At 34.5% G+C, this 16733-nt stretch overlaps 1 protein-coding gene across 2 annotated transcripts in view; it reads right to left on the bottom strand.

Moving 5' to 3' along the window:
• SEMA3C (semaphorin 3C) overlaps nucleotides 1-16733 on the bottom strand; it is a 179417-nt gene that overhangs the window by 74083 nt on the left and 88601 nt on the right. For both annotated transcript variants that reach the window (XM_023226661.2, XM_023226662.2), the window contains 3 exons: nucleotides 12520-12680; nucleotides 11372-11434; nucleotides 2237-2356 (listed from right to left, as the gene is read on the bottom strand). In XM_023226661.2, coding sequence (XP_023082429.1) covers nucleotides 2237-2356; nucleotides 11372-11434; nucleotides 12520-12680 — 344 coding nt within the window. The remainder of the gene's footprint in view (nucleotides 1-2236; nucleotides 2357-11371; nucleotides 11435-12519; nucleotides 12681-16733) is intronic.

The following is a 16733-nucleotide window of genomic DNA, read 5'->3' as shown; positions in this document are numbered from 1 at the left end:
TGGTTCACCTTCAAATTAGGGTTGAATAGATGAAAAATGTCATCTCTCAATAATAATAAAAGAGGGTCAGCAGTAAGTATTACCCTTGGTGATTACAAAATACAATGTTAGTGATAGAGAAGAATTCTCTCAAAATAAAACTTTCTGCATCATGGTCATTTTACGCTAGGAGATCTTTTATCCTAAACTAAAAGAAAGCAATTCCATTATATGTTTGATTAAACTGTGTAGTTCTATATTTACACTATGGTTTTCATACTACAAATATACAAAAGTGATGTTATGGTGAAATTCTCTGACTAGAGTGAACTATCAAGGACTACATTTTATAAAGCTTAAAAATCATAACCCTGTTCATACCTAAATTGGCTCTTAAGATGTTCACATATTATTTCAGAGATTCATTAATGAAACTGCTTCTCTTTTGAAACATATCTTTTGAAGTGAGACTAAAGTAGTTCATATTTAGCAAAGTGATTAAAATGTATTCCGTGCTGGTTTTCCAAAGGAGATTATTTTTTTGGACAGAATTTCCAATTAAGCCTTGAAGTGCATAGTGGGCAATTCGTACATGGGAAAATAATTTTATTTGAAATGTGTGTTCTGAAAATGGCTATGCTATTGTTGGCCTGTACAGTGACTGCACAGACTTCAGGGAAGTGTCTGACAGATTGCAGACGTCTGAGGCAGTAGTTTATTTAATCAATTGATCACAGGCATGTGGTTTTAATGACAAGCTCAATGCAGCCAACTGTATTCTTCCAAAAAGCGTAACTTTACTTTTCCTGTAAGAATTTTAATATTTCATAACATCTTGAACCACATTAAAAATGTCTCATTTTGGGGTCAAATTATAATTATTTTTAAATGACTTCTTATTCATTAAAACATACGTATGTATAAATTACATGTCTGAAAAACAACTTAAAAAAGCATCATTGTTCAGTCATATTAGTACGAAAATAGATTAATTGTTGTTAAAGGAAAAATAAGCTTTAGATCAGTAGCCATATTTATTTTTTGCAAAATTCTAATCTAAAATATCAAATTAAAATATTATTTAAAAACTGAACTTTCTATATTTAAGTTGCATAATAAAGCCAAACCAAGTTTGAAAATTCAGTTTTTGGCCAGGTGTGGTGGCTCATGCCTGTAATCCCAGCACTTTGGGAAGCCGAGGCGGGTGGATCACGAGGTCAGGAGATCGAGACCATTCTGGTTAACACAGTGAAACCCCGTCTCTACTAAAAATACAAAAAATTAGCTGGGCGTTTGTAGTCCCAGCTACTTCAGAGGTTGAGGCAGGAGAATGGTGTGAACCCAGGAGGCGGAGCTTGCAGTAAGCCGAAATCACGCCATTGCACTCCAGCCTGGGCGACTGAGCAAGACTCCATCTCAAAAAACAAAACAAAAAAAATTCAGTTTTTAAAATAATTAAGTAAAACAAGATGTTTGACTAAGAACGAGTAGAAACTCTCTCGGTGTAATGTACTTTCCTTAGTCAACAGTTGTGGACTGGGATAACAAAGGCTTAAGTAGCACAGGTGAAGTTCAACCAGCCTCATATTTGACTATACATTAGCTATATATTTGACTAGTGTTCAGCAAACATCATAATACACCATATCACTCTAACTAATGTAAGAATAAGGCTGGAATAACCTAATGTAGGATGATGTTGGTCTAAGATAAAAGTATGATTTCTTAATTACATCAAGTTCTTTTCAGCAGACACTTGGCATCCTGCTTTATACATCTTTTACAGATATACATTTATAAAGTTTTATTTAATTTGAAAGACAAGAAATTACACTAGATTTGAGAAGGTTAAGTTTATGCTACAATATTTCTATAATTTGGAGCAAATATTATCACTGTATTACATTCAAGTTATCTTGAAACTATAACATTTTTCTTTTATCTTTTACAGCTTTACAAATATACTAAAAATATATACATATACACTAAAACTATATATATAGTTGCATCCAACTAAAAGTTTATATATATATTTACATATTTATAATACACACAAAAATATATACACATTTTTAGCTGAAAGCAAAAGGTGATACTTCAAGTAACTTGACAGACAGGAAAAAATGTAATATACTTTGTCTAAAGGGCATGAAAATATTTTACGAATATTGATATTTCCAAGTCTTCACTCTAAAATACAGTTTCAAAATCCTTGACACTAATATCAAAACTAAGAATGTTAAATAGTTACACTTACCTCTGATCTCCTCCCTCTGTTCAAGTAAGTACAGACGGGACTGAAAGCACCACTCCCACAGACATATAAATGTGTACGATTGAAAGTCTGAATTACACGGACAAAGTTCCCACAGCCGTGCTAAAATAATCAGTAAATAAGCAGTTAGTAACTCAATGACTTTCACTGTTATTTCAGTTAGCTATGTTAACCTGAGATCTTGTATGATAGGTAACAATGAGGTGACATAAACTTTTGATGTTATTAGTCCAGGGGTGTCCAATCTTTTGGCTTCCCTAGGCTATGCTGGAAGAAGAATTGTCTTGGGCCACACATAAAATACACTAACACTAGCAATAGCTGATGAGCCAAAAAAAAAAAAAAATCGCAAAAAATAATTCTCATGTTTTAAGAAAGTTTACGAATTTGTGTTGGGCCACATTCAAAGCTGTCCTGGGTTGCACGAGGCCCGTAGGTCACAGGTAGGACAAGTTTGTATTAGGCCATATCTTTGGGGAACTATTAATATATTTGCACCTCTTCAAGGCAATTTGAGAATACTTATCTAACTTGTAGAAGTACCAAATCAAATACTAAGATTTGGTGGAACTGAAGAAAAACAGTGGTTCAGGAATAGTCAAAACATTATTATAGGAACAGTCACTCGACAAATATTTACTGATTACCTACTATTTGACAGGGTATAGTCAAATTCTCTCGGCATCCTTACTGAGAAAAACACAAAAATCTCTACGCTTGTAGAATGCAACTGAACAAAGTTGTCATACGTGCCCTGCTTTTTCTATTTTTGTTTTAATCTGGACTAATTCTAATACTTCATTTGAAAATTGCTCTCAAATTTATACATGTCAATGCAAACATTGTTTGGCAACACTTTGCTATACATTTTCCTTTCTGCTCCATTTTTTTATTGTTAAAAGATGTATTTCCAGAAATATTAAAATAACAACATGGTTTATTCCACTGATTTATTTCAAGAGAAATACAGTGCACGGCAGATAGTAAGTAAAATGCTCTATTTCATTATTCTCATACTACAACACTGTCTAAATTTTTATATCCTGAAACTTTATAAACATATTATTTACCTGAGAAAGTTTACAAATTAACAGACAGAAGTTATTCTTTCTCAAGTTTTCCTTAAAACATTAAACACACACACATTATATAAACGTATTCTGAATGCACCTGTGCCTATACAAGTTCCACATTACCGTTAGTACACAGTGGCAAACACTATTCACCTTAAGAACTGGCAAATAAAACTAATCTCCAACAAAATGCCAGCATAATGACTGCCTTCTATGAGGAATGACATAATCATTCTCTTTGCCCTGGATCCCCTAAAATATTCCCTTCTTCTCTCGTAGAAACTCCTTTCTCCCTTGCTCCCAGTTCAAGTAAAGACAAGGCTGTCATTTATTCACCCAATGAAATAAAATAATTATTGTAATTCTCAATTGATTGTGACCTTGCAGGAGCACAGAAACATAGTCAGCACTAGATACACATCTCTGTGACTAAATTAACCACTGAATGTTCCACAGTTACTAGCTTCACTATCCTTTGTTGACTATAATTCAATCAAGCTTGAGATTGAATGACTTCACGAAGTCATTTTTCTCTCAAAGAACATAATAAAATGATTGTATATTAGAGACAGTATTTTTATTAAAAAACTATAAAGAAACATATCAAAAGTTAACAGTAACTTTTCCCTGGGTGGTCAGAAAATATATTTTGCTTTTCCCCCTGCTAGGTACCATGTATGCTCCTTTTTTTTTTTTTTTTTTTGAGACAGAGTCTTGCTCTGTTGCCTCAGGCTGGAGGGCAGTGGCATGATCTTAGCTCACTGCAACCTCCGCCTCCCGGGTTCAAGTGATTCTCCTGCCTCAGCCTCCCGAGTAGCTGGGATTACAGGTACGTGCCACCATGCCCGGCTAATTTGTGTGTGTGTGTGTGTTTAGTAGAGACGGGGTTTCACTGTGTTAGCCAGGATGGTCTTGATCTCCTGACCTCATGATCCACTCGCCTTGTCTCCCAAAGTGCTGGGATTACAGGTGTGAGCCACCATGCCCAGCCTCTCCTATTTTTTAATAAAGCATATCTATTATTTATATTATTGAAAAACTAAAACAAAATAAATGTTGCTAAAATAGAAGTTAAAATTAAAATCAGTATTATTTCACATTTTCCATCATTTTTCCTTTTATATTCATTATTATTTGCCAGCAAATATGTTTTTCTTATGCAGTAATTTTATACAGATGTTTCTATGATACATTTTTATTATTAAATAATCAATCATTAACTCTGTAGTCAAAGAAATTAATCCTTACAGACCAGACCATATACTTTATTTTTAAGACATTAAGGACTTTTGTTAAATACACAGTGTCATTTTATCTTGACACCTGTTTATAGAGGTATCTGGAATTTAATTACATAACTACAGATAACATGTTTCCGAAGGAAAAGCACAGATGAAATATGGTGTGTTTATAATGTGTCTATGTAAAGGGAATCTATGAGGAATGAGACACATGCATATTTTTTCACATTCAAATTTAGTCATTCTGGGATTCTGTATACAATATTTCAATATTTCCCCATAAGATATAAATAATTCAATCCAATTCCTTTAATAACAGGTTATGTCTCTCTCATCTTGGGTCTTATGGATGTCAACGTACTTTCATAAATTACTGGTATTGGTAAAATGAAAGAAGTCAATAACATCTCTTTTTATATTTCAAATGCACTATACTCATTTCATGTATCTATCTGCTTATTATGACTAATATTTATTTAGAGTTTATTACATCCTACACTGTGAAATAATCATATTGTGTATTTTACCTTGATTTTTACCTCCAGAAAGTTTGATTTTTACCTTTAGAGCTAACATTTATTTAAAACTTACTGTATGCTACTTAGGTACTGTAAGGTTTTTACCATATTCATTCAGGTTTTTACCATAACTCAGTTCCTTTTAGAAAAATAAACTTTAGAGCTTTTTAAAAAATAACCTAAGATCATATAGGTAGTAACTAAAGCAGATTTACAAACACTTACATCTCTAACATTGAATCCTGTACTTTTAGCTGCTTTATAATTTGTCATTGGATAAGAAGTCCACAGTTGTTTCCTGCGGGGGTGGGGGTGGGGGACTGAATGTCTCTCTGCCGCCCAGGCTGGAGTGCAGTGGCACAATCTTGGCTCACTGCAACCTCTGCTTCCTGGGTTCAAGCGAGTCTCCTGTACATCCCGAGTAGCTGGGACTACAGGCATGTGCCACCACGCCCGGCTAATTTTTTGTGTTTTCAGTAGAGACGGGGTTTCATCACGTTAGCCAGGATGCACAGTTGTTTTCATAAGTTAATACTGATATAACTTTTTAGTTTTTATAACATTTACTAATATTCACAGAGCTCTTAATCCTTTTATGTAGATTGTTTAATTCTCATAACAATGCACCAATTTATTAATACTCCATTTTAGTGATGAGAAAACTGAATCCCAGAGAGGTTAAATAAAGAGTTCTAGTTTTAATAAGTAACTAAACTGGGACTTGAACCACAGCCACTCTCCACTGTGCAGCTTTTCTATAGGAATCTGATTAGCAATGAACAGATTCCTACACTATCTGTTGCTCAGTGTGCTCCCTACCCCTCCCCACACACAAGACTACAAAAGGAAAAACAATTCAGATGAGTTAATTATTGAAAATTATTATCTCGGTCCTTTCCATTTCCATTGTGCTGCCTTCGTTTCTGACCTAGACTACTGCAATAGTGTCAATTCCATCCTGCAAATATGTGCTGAAGTCATTCTGTGCAAGGCACTGTATATGGTACTAGCAACACTGGAATGAACAGACTCAACCAACACATGCTTTTAGAGAAAGGAGAGCATAATGTATCAGACTGTGGTAGACACTGCAATAGGACTGTATTTTTAAAAATGTATTGTAGAAGGAAAGAAAGACATTAAATAATGCTGATCTGGGGTAAAGATTAGTAGAGGTGACATTTGAGCTGAGTCTTGCAGAATAATTTAGAGATTTTCACAGGCAAAAGCATAATAAGGAAAGAACATTTCAACAAAAAAATAGCATGAACAGAAAACAGAGACACGAGAGTGCAGGATTTACTTGCGGACTAGTGCCTAGAAGGGTTAGAGGATAACTGTGTGATGAAATCAAGAGAAGTATAATTACAGTTGGTCTCCCATCCTGCCATAGTCTTCAGATAGGCAATAGAGAGTATTGCAGAGAAGACTGAGTAGATTTAAGTATGCAGATCTCAGAGCCAGATGACCTAGGTTTAAACTTTGGCTTCATCTTTTACTAGCTTTCAGAACTGAAGACAGTTACTTGGCCTCTGGATGCTTCAATCTTTGCATTTCTAAAATGGCAATGGTAATACTTGTTGTGGACAATATATTAATAAAGCAGTAGAAATAGTATCTGGAACATGATAAACACATCCAACTGTCTAATATTAGATTTGTTTTATTTGCATTTTAAAATTGATATTGTCTATAAACCCGGTGAAATGGTCAGGGCATCTGTCCTGCATAGAGCTTAGTGCAGGTCCTGACCACAGTAAAAATCCACAAAAAGTTTGGAGTATGAATGAAGCCTTAGAGGCTTCAGTGGAAATAAATACCATGGATGCTCTCTTTTCATGGTTTAATTCTCTTTCGAAATGATTTCCTGGCACAATGTTAACGAAATATAAGGCTGCTAACATTATACAGCATACAATAAAACTCTATTTTTTATATACATTTATGTCTATATAACAAAATCCTGGAAGAATATACCCTGAATTGTTAAGAGTGATTATGTTTCAGTAGTGCAATTTACTTTCTTTAACAGTGATACAGTATTAACTATGTACTATGCACTGCTCTAAGCTGTCTGCAAATATTAACTCATCAATCCTCTTAACAACCCAATAAGGTTAAGTGCTACAGATTAGCACATTTCACAGATAAGAAAACCAAGATGCACAGAAAGTTTAAGTCTCCAAAGTCGAAGAGCTAGTAAGAGATGGTTTATTTTCTGTTGCTTTCTCTGTACTTTTCTAGGTCTTCAAAGATTGTTGTATTGAAAATATATTACTTTTATAATATAAAAATATATGTTTTAAAAATATATCCTGGAGCACAGGTGAACAGGCCTTTAAAAATATTGACTCATCATGGTCTATAATCTGCAATGACATAAATATACTTCATACTTTCTTCTTCTTGGTCTGTACCTTCTTGGTCTAGGGAAATTAATCAAGGTACTTTGATAAAGAAAATATATTTTTTAGGAGCTTAGGATTGTATGGTCACAGAAATAGGGAACCTGATATTCTACAATTAATAAATCAAGTTTGACACCATGTGCATGTAATGTATATATATCTAAATATATATAATCCTACTTAATTTTTCAACTGTCTCCTATAGTATTTACATAGTACATTCATTAAGCCCTATCTCATGGATATGTTTGACAGCATGTGCTATTGTTTAACCTCAATTTATTTAGAGTATGAATAAAATATTAACATTTAGAAATAAATGGAGCATGTAGGAATGTGAGTATGTAGTGGCAGGGAGAGAAATGGGAAGTAGGTTATATTCTTTTTAGCTGAGGCAGAAAATTAGCTATATTCCCACCATGAAAATTTATTTTCTTTAAAAACGTTAGTTTATTACAGAATTATGCTATATTATTACCTAAGATCAAATGTTAAATCACATTAAATTTTCTTCTTATAATTGTTATCTTGTTATAATGTCAATTAAAATTTGATACAACCAAAAAATGTGAAGGATTAAGGAATGCTTAACTCTTGTTTTATTTTTGCTTTCAGTTGTTATAGCAGTATGGATATTAATTGCTACCACTTTATGTTCTGCTTAGATGATTAACAGAGCTACAAGCAGAAAGTTTTAGCTTAATGAAAATATACCTCTAAAATATATGCATAATAAATGTGCTACAAACATAATTAATCTAAAAGCATTAATAAACTCAGCATCTACTGTGTCCTACCCTCAAGCCCTGACAATCAGTTGCAACGATTTCTCATGCTTGTATGCACTGTGACCTGAAGGGCTGAGTAGATGTTTCCCAGGCTGAAAACATGGGAAGATTATTGAAGGACAAGAGAATCCACTGCATGTAGCACATACCAAACACTGGAAGAGAGAGAGGGTACAACTTGTTCGAATTTCAACATCATTGAAATAAAAGGTTAACAAGTTCTAATATGATTACCACAAAATCTATCAAACATTTCCTAAATATCCCAGATGTGCTTTGTGTATATCCCTTAGCATTTATCATTTTGTCTCTGGTAGGGTAGCATGTTTTAGTGGCTAAGGGTACAGAATCTAGAGTTGCATGTGACTTAGACAAAGACCATCCCACTTCACACAGCACAGCTTAAGTGTCTCGCTTTCTTAGTAATGCAGGTATTTTATCTTAAAAATACAGGTGGTGACAATAATGCCCACCTTTCAGCATTGTTATGAGGATTAAAATAAACCACTTACAACAGAACCTAACCTGTTCCATTAAATGTTGGGTATTTTTTCTGAATATTAATGTATGTATGTCTCATCATCTCCAGTACATTGTGAAGATTTAAACGTGAGGACTCCATCTAACTCACCTCCAGCTTCTTCACAACAACTAAATAATTTGTGCAAATTAAAAAAATCAATTCCTGTGTTTTAAAAGTATTAGGTTATTAGATAATATTTATTCCAAGTTTTAAGAAGTTCTTAAGTATGTGGTTTCATTGAGAAATGAAAGGATAGGTTGTTCTGTAGAACTTCCAAAGATCTATTTCACATTATTTTTCTACCACAGGCCTTTTTTTCCCCAGAGCCTAAGTAAAGGACACTTCTGTAAGTACTTCACATGTGTGAAATGAGATGGATTTGTCAGACATTTTTTTCTTGCATAGACCAAACATGTATTTTTTGATTAGTGTCTCCCAGGACTCAACAACGTTGTATGGACAAACAAAACCTGTCTGGCCGAGTCCTAAAAATACCTAGGAAAGAGCACTCCATTAGATATTTCCCTTGTGTATAACAACTGGCCATACAGTAGAATTTAAAAATATCAACAAACTACAGCATGACAAAACTATGGGAAAAAGTCAGCATGTATTGAAGATTTTTATCTAATAACGTTTAATTGTCAAAAAGCAAAACAAAAACCTCAGGGTTTCTATCTTGACAAAGGAAGCAGAAACCAAATGACTTGTCTAAGAATCTTCAGAAACTCAACAGCAATTTTTGGAAATAGAAGGTACAAAGGTACCTAAATTCTGCACATTCTGCCTGTGGCAGTTTATATGAATGGGAATTGCAAATCGTTTTGAACAAAGGACAATGAAATTCAGCAACTATAGCCACGGGATATTATTGTGAAAAAGGCAAGGCATGATCAGACACACATCAATGGGAAAAAATCCCATTAGAGATAAAAGAAAATAGTTTAATTCATTCACAATTATTAAAATAATAGCCCCAGGCGACAAAACATCATTCTCTGCAACATTATGCTTCATTCTACCATTGGTTTCCTGGAACGTCGTCGTAATGTATTTAAGTGCTTTTTCTACATTTTTCTGGATTTTCCCCCCAAGATTGTGTGTGGTCTAAGAGGTCCCTTGGATAGCAGATAAGCCCCTGCAAATTTCTCCTGCCCACTTTTAAATTTTTCTTATTGGATAAATCACTCCAAGAACCCTTTAGTTAAGGCCAGATATCCTACCCTCCAGAGTCTTCCATGGCCCTGCATTGAGCCAAAGATTTTTGCAACTTTACACCTGGGGCTGTTAGGAGTCAATGAAAATAAATGTTTCATTTCCTCAATCCCATATTTCCACTTTCCACAGGATTAGTATTTTTCCCATGTTTGGTCTTGTCTGATCCATCTCTGCTTTCAAGACTCAGGGCATAGTCTTCACTCCTGAAATCAGTGTCTCTTGACCCTACCACAAAATAAATGCTTAGTCAACATTTTTTTAACCCTAAGGTGGTCTATTACTTGTTATGACCTGAGACCTGAATGCATGTGTACATACTGACTAGTCTGTCCACACGATTACCATATTTCTAGCTTATTTCTAAATTAGTTTGTATTTCCATGCTCATTTGATTATGGCTGACTTTTCTAACAAGATAATAAAGTTGACTGGAGTTAGAACTATTTCTGTCTTTGCACCAACTATGTCTTTAGCAAGTAGCTCTGTGCTAGATATATAACAGGTGCTGAATCGGTACTTACTGAGCAAATTATGGAAGGAATGAATGAAGAAAGAAACCTCTTGATCAAACTATTTTTGAAAGAGAAGGTGATTTTGATGCTTGGCTCTATTACATTTTCATTATTTGAGGCAAAATGGTGAGATGACATATATGCTCCCTTATAAACATTAAATGACGAGTACACATTAAAGATCTGCTCCACGTATTGTTTTAGAATATTCAAGAATAACAATGTACTACGTTCAGCAGTCATTTGTAGAAATCAATACAGATTTCTTCCTCGATTCTTTATTTTGAATCTCACCTAGAGGAATACAATTTGCACAAGTGTTGCATACTGAACATTTATTGATAGTTATATCTGTCTCTATTGCTGTTTCTGTGGCTATTTTTAATTAACAGAGGTACCATTTATCACCGGTGATTTATATTTATGGAATGTGGTGGCTAACCACTACCCTTTTGCCGAGAATCTTTGTTTGGAAAAGCCCACAGGGTATCTGGGAGCTGCTCCAGACACTTGCATTATCATCATTTCAGGAGCCTGCTGAGAATTCTGCAGGTTGGATCCACTAGGAACAGAGGTTATTACTGAAATCCATCATGAAATGTATCTGAATGAAATAATGAAAGCAAGGCAAGCAATTTTTACCCAGTTAGGAATTCTGAAGTGACAGAGAGCCCGAGAGCTGCAGTCTCCTCAATGTTTAGGTGTTCAGCCTGTGTCCAACCAAAAATTTAAAACACCACCATCCTTTGTCTCATTTTTGGCTTCCCTCACAGTACATGGATTCGAAAACCAAATATTTAAGTTAGTGGTTTGTTTTTTTTTTTTTAAACACTTACTGTGGGATCTTTGCCAGCCATTTTGCATTCTTCAACTTTGATTGTAGATGCTGGCCAGAAAACCTGCTCAGAAAGAAAAATAAAGGTTGCATAATCTCACTTGGACATATGACAGCCCAGTACTCTTCATTTACTTTTTGTTAACAGATTTATTTAAGGTGATCCTATACTAAAACTTTAAAATTCTCTCTTTTTATGAATTCATTAATATTCTATTAGTTTAACAATTACAATTACTTTTTATTTCTTCCATCAGTGTTTCCTTTCACAAATGCTTTTCAATAACATATGTTCATTTACTGATTGTATATTAAAATAATTATTAACATAAATGTGAACGATATAATTTTTCACTCCTTCTGACGTAGTACACTTTTCCTAACTGCTTATATGACAATACATTTACATTTACATATCTTTCTCAGTTAGTATTATTTTTGGTAAATCATACATGGCCAGGCTAGATTTACATAAGATGGGCCCCTAGGTACTTCAATAGCTAAAATAACTTGGATGAAATCCAAGAGATTCTCTCTCTCTCTCTGAAACACTGCGCTAGTATTCTAAGCAGTTGCAGTCTTGGGTCCAGTCTGGCAATAATCATTAATTTAGCTGTCAGTCCATTGCCTATGTTAACACTTCTGCAAATGCGGAAGTCTCCTTGTTGTAATAAATTTATAACTAATCTACTTGTATTTCTTTACTCCAGTGAAGCTCAATTTTATTTCCTTGTGAAATGGAATGATAAATATAGGCCACATTGGATCAAGTAACAGCGTATTTAATAGCTGTTTTCCTTTCAGGCCCTTCATGGGTTACACGGAGATGACAAAAGTAGATCTTCCTTTTCTCTGACCATTTCTTTCATGCACTACTCTATACTCCCTTTTTTCTTTCTTTATATATTTATACACAGGTGGTATTTTCTCAGTTAGCTCTGGGTTTGAATTGTTAAAAACTATGGAACTAGATGAGGAGAACTGACCTTAGTATCTTTTCAGTCCATGAAAAAGTACTAACTTTCATAGTAACATGGGACCAGTATTTTCTATTGCTCTAATAAAATGCGCATTATTTTTCACTTAATGCTTTTTAAAAAAGCGACACTCAAAAGGTGGACACTGTCCTCATGAAAAGGATAAACTTACACTCAAAGGTTCTTGACTTATATTGTTAATATTCAGGGAAAGAATATGATCTTTGCTTCCCACATATATCCGGTCCTGATCTTCATCCATTAATAAAATCCTGTAGTCTAAAGGGTGATGGGAAAGGCTGAAGTATTCAGAGGTCTTGGTTTCTCGAAGTTCTGAAAGAGTGAACAGCGTAAGTATAGATAGAGCATCCTGGTTCTATAATTCTATTATTTTAATAAAAACTATTATGCAAATATTTACCAAAAAAAGTCAAGGTACATTTCCTTCTACAGTAAGAAATTAATTTTAAAATAGAGTTATGGGCTAGTTCCCTGTAATCTCAGCACTTTGGGAGGCAAAGGTACAATGGTCACCTGAGGCCAGGGGTTCACGGCCAGCCTGAGCAACATAGTGAGACCTTGTCTCTACAAAAATTTTTTTGAAAAATTAACTGGGCATAGTGGTGTGTGCCTGTAGTCCCAGATACTTTGGAGACTGAGGTGGGAGGATCTCTTGAGCCCAGGAATTCAAAGTTACAGTCAGCTATGATCGTGCTGCTGCACATCAGCTTTGGCAAGAGAGTGAGAGACCCTGGCCCCCTCCCAAAAAAAAGTTATGCTAATGGGCATTTTAATTCATTATATTTATGCTGAAGTAAAACATAAATCAGTAAGTGCAATGTTAAAGTTTATGGTAATAATATATGATTACAAAATCAGTCACGTTTGCAATAATCTCAACTCTGTTTTATTACTGGACATCATCAGCTTAAAACCAAAAAGAAAAAAATACAGTGAGCAGATTGAACAGAAAACAAAACCAATAGCAGTGTGATTGTCTTCTTATCCTTTATTAATGTTTTATTCTTGGACTCTGTTTTAGGATTGCTATTTCCTAAATTTATTCTTGGACTCATCATTTTAGGATTGCTATTTCCTACTACAAATATTTGCCTTACATCCCAACATAATTCTAATTAGTCCAACTTTTTTTTCTATAAATTACTTGAAAATAGACGTACTTTCAAGAGGCGATGTTATTTTTAGCAGAATAACTATGCATATACCTAAGGAAAATATATGAATTTTCAGGTATCTAAATGTTCTTATTTTCAGTATCCTCAATGATTAGTGACTCACACTCATTTAGCTTCTTTCACATTGCCTAAGTGCCTTTGAAGGTAATGAATGTATCGTGACATTCATGATACATTCTCCAGTCAAAATGCTCCTCTGAAGGAGCGGAACTTTAGACCTTTCTATTGAAAGGGTTCAGGATTTCTTTGTTCTTTTGATTATAATCTGAAGAATGACAAACTCTAAGAACGAGACTGCTTTCTGAGATTACTGCTTCCATGATGAACTGTTTCTAGATTTTTAGGCGTTGAATTACAAACACATTTCTAAAAATTTTGATAGAGCTGCAGTTTGACTTAAATGCAGTTTGACTTAAAATGACACAAATTCTTATAGAAAGTTATGGACTATATTCCATGAGTACTTGGGCCATAGCCCATATGAGAAGATACAGAAGTCACAAATTTAACCTATTTTCTGGGCACATTTGTTCAGAATGTCTGCCATAATATCCTGCAAGTAGTTTTAGCCAATAATCTGAAAATTTCTGGAAGAATAAGAGTGATAATGAAACCAGGTGCTGTTGCCAAACTTCCTGTGATACTGAACAAGTTACTTAACCTCTCTGTGCTTTAATTTCCTCATTTATAAAAAAATAATAGTACCTTCTGCCAAGAGTTCCCATGGAAATCAATTTAATTGACACATATAAATATGTGAAATGAGTGAGAAGAGGTAGTATTCAATAAATTATAATTATTGTTATTAAGATCATTATTTTTAAGAAAAATATGAATTTAGATAAAATGTTTTTCTACTTTTTTAAAATTTTGGGAGCTAAATCCGTAAAATTATTAAGATATAATCTTATAGCCTCAAATTTACTGTTCGTACAACAATAGTAAAATATGGGATTTTTTTATGTTGCAAAAAACAATCAAGAGGTTGAAAAATATTTGAGAAGAATCTTAGAATGTAAGATCATGACAGTATACAAGGACAAAAGGCAGGTCATTAACAACAAGGGCCTGGATGAAAGATCTGTGGAAACAGGGGACTTGGGTGCTGAGCATGGTGCAGCCTGCTGACTTTCCAGTTACTGAGCCTCCCTAGGAATCACAAACAGAGAGGTGACATGGTTGGCAGGTGGTGCCACAGCCCAGAAACTGAAACAGCTTCCTTCATGAGGAAAGCAGGTAAGGGGAGAGGGAAATCCTTCAGGAAAAAATCAGCCCATACCAGACTAGAGGTTAGGGCTAACAGAAAAAAATCCAAGAGCTGAGAGCACGGGAGAGACTACAGAATCAAAGCAAGTATCACTCTAAGGTTGGAGAGCACACAGACTGCCTTGATTCTGTCTAAAATCTAGGTGTTTTGTAAAGCTTAGTTTTATCTCAGGGCTATGATTCATGGTTGTGTAAGTCTTCTGTAAAACACCAGGGGTAAGATATTGCTTGGGCTGCTGGAATACACATTCAACAAGTAGCTTTTAATAAGTAATTGTGGAGTGACATACATAGACTAATCCAGTAAAATATAACTGAGTTCATGGCCTCTGGGGCTCAACCACTGGAGTCTGGATTCTGGCTCTACCATTTTACTTCTAGATGTACTTGGCAAGTGCCTTTCTCTCTCTGAACTCCAGTGTCCTCATCTGTAAAATCAGGATGACAATATTATCTACATTATGGTGTTGTTGTGAAGTTTAAACTGTTGTCAAGTTTAATATACATAGAGTTTTAAAAAGAGTCCCTGAGCTACAGTGATGTTGGTTACATGGGTTACCTATTATTATAACTTGGGGCAAGACATCAATCTTCAGCAAGCAGTCAGAGCAATTTCTTATGCAGGGAAGAAAAAAATGACTAGAATGTCTGCTTTAGAGTTAATATTAATATATTCAATATTTATTTTTTTACAAGTAGAATATACTCAAATTAATCAGGAGAACACAATAATAAAATAAGGCATTTTTTAAGGAAAATAATTTGAGTATGCAGGGTAATTTTTTAAGTATATAAGCTGAAAAGACTAAAAGACACTGTTCTAATAGTTGAGATCTTATATTGATGAACACCTGATATGCTAAAATGGAAAAGAAAAACTGATGTGAGAAACACCTAAAACAAAGAATTTGGAATGATTTTATATAGGTTTTGGCTAGGGGTAGAGGGAAGATTGGGGTAAATTCCCCTTAACATTGTAAGCTAAGTATAGGAGAAATGAATATGCCCTTACAACTTTTGGGAGATCTGAAAAGGAGATATATTTGTCAGAGAAAGTACTTAGGTATGGACAGGTTAAATTACATTCAAATCAAAGCAGAAATGTTCCACAAGAATGTAGAATTAGATAATGAATTTAATTTGCCATTCCAAAGAGCAAATCTTCAGGTAGCGATGTTCAGTTATTTTCATGGATGATTATATGGAATTCTGAGAGTAGATACACTCTCTGGGAAAGAGTGTATCTAAAAAGCAAAGCAAAGCATAGAGATCAGTTGGTTGTTAGATACAAAAAGGGAGCCGGAAGGTGATTCATGATGTACAGGAATCAGTTTGACATTGGGAAGAGAGTACTCAATTGGTGTCACAGTTCTGAGTTGAATTTCAGTTTCATCACTCACTAAGTCTATTATTTTGGGAAAACTAGCTTATTTCTGTTTTAATTTTCTCATCTATACATTGGCAATAATAATACCAAGTTCAAAGTCTGTTCCACCAGCCCACAGTAGAGGATCAATATATGCTCCTTTCATCAAGAGACACTGTTGATTATCTATCTAATAGATACTATTCTTTTCTCCCACCTTGACAGGGCTGTTCAATGACAACCATATTGGCCCCATTCTTCTAGCCAGCAAGTGTTTTAAATACAGCCATGTGAACAACTTTAGCCAGTGAACTCTGGAGGGAGGGCTTCTGCATGGCTACTGAAAAAAGGCTTATTGAGTCCTAAAAACTGGCACACAGAAAAGAAGAGGTGATTTCTTTTTCTGCCTCTGGACATTGGTATGTGAGTATATGATGCTTGCAGCAATTGCATCTACCAAGAAAGTTGCTTGCTGAGAATGGCAAGCAAAAAAATCTGGATCTTTTAAGAAATTATTGAGTCACTGAATTAACAGGAATTCCATTATTAATGGAATAT

Source organism: Piliocolobus tephrosceles, chromosome 8, assembly GCF_002776525.5.
Source record: "Piliocolobus tephrosceles isolate RC106 chromosome 8, ASM277652v3, whole genome shotgun sequence".
Taxonomy (NCBI): Eukaryota; Metazoa; Chordata; class Mammalia; order Primates; family Cercopithecidae; genus Piliocolobus; species Piliocolobus tephrosceles.
This window is presented reverse-complemented; position numbering and strand designations above follow the sequence as displayed.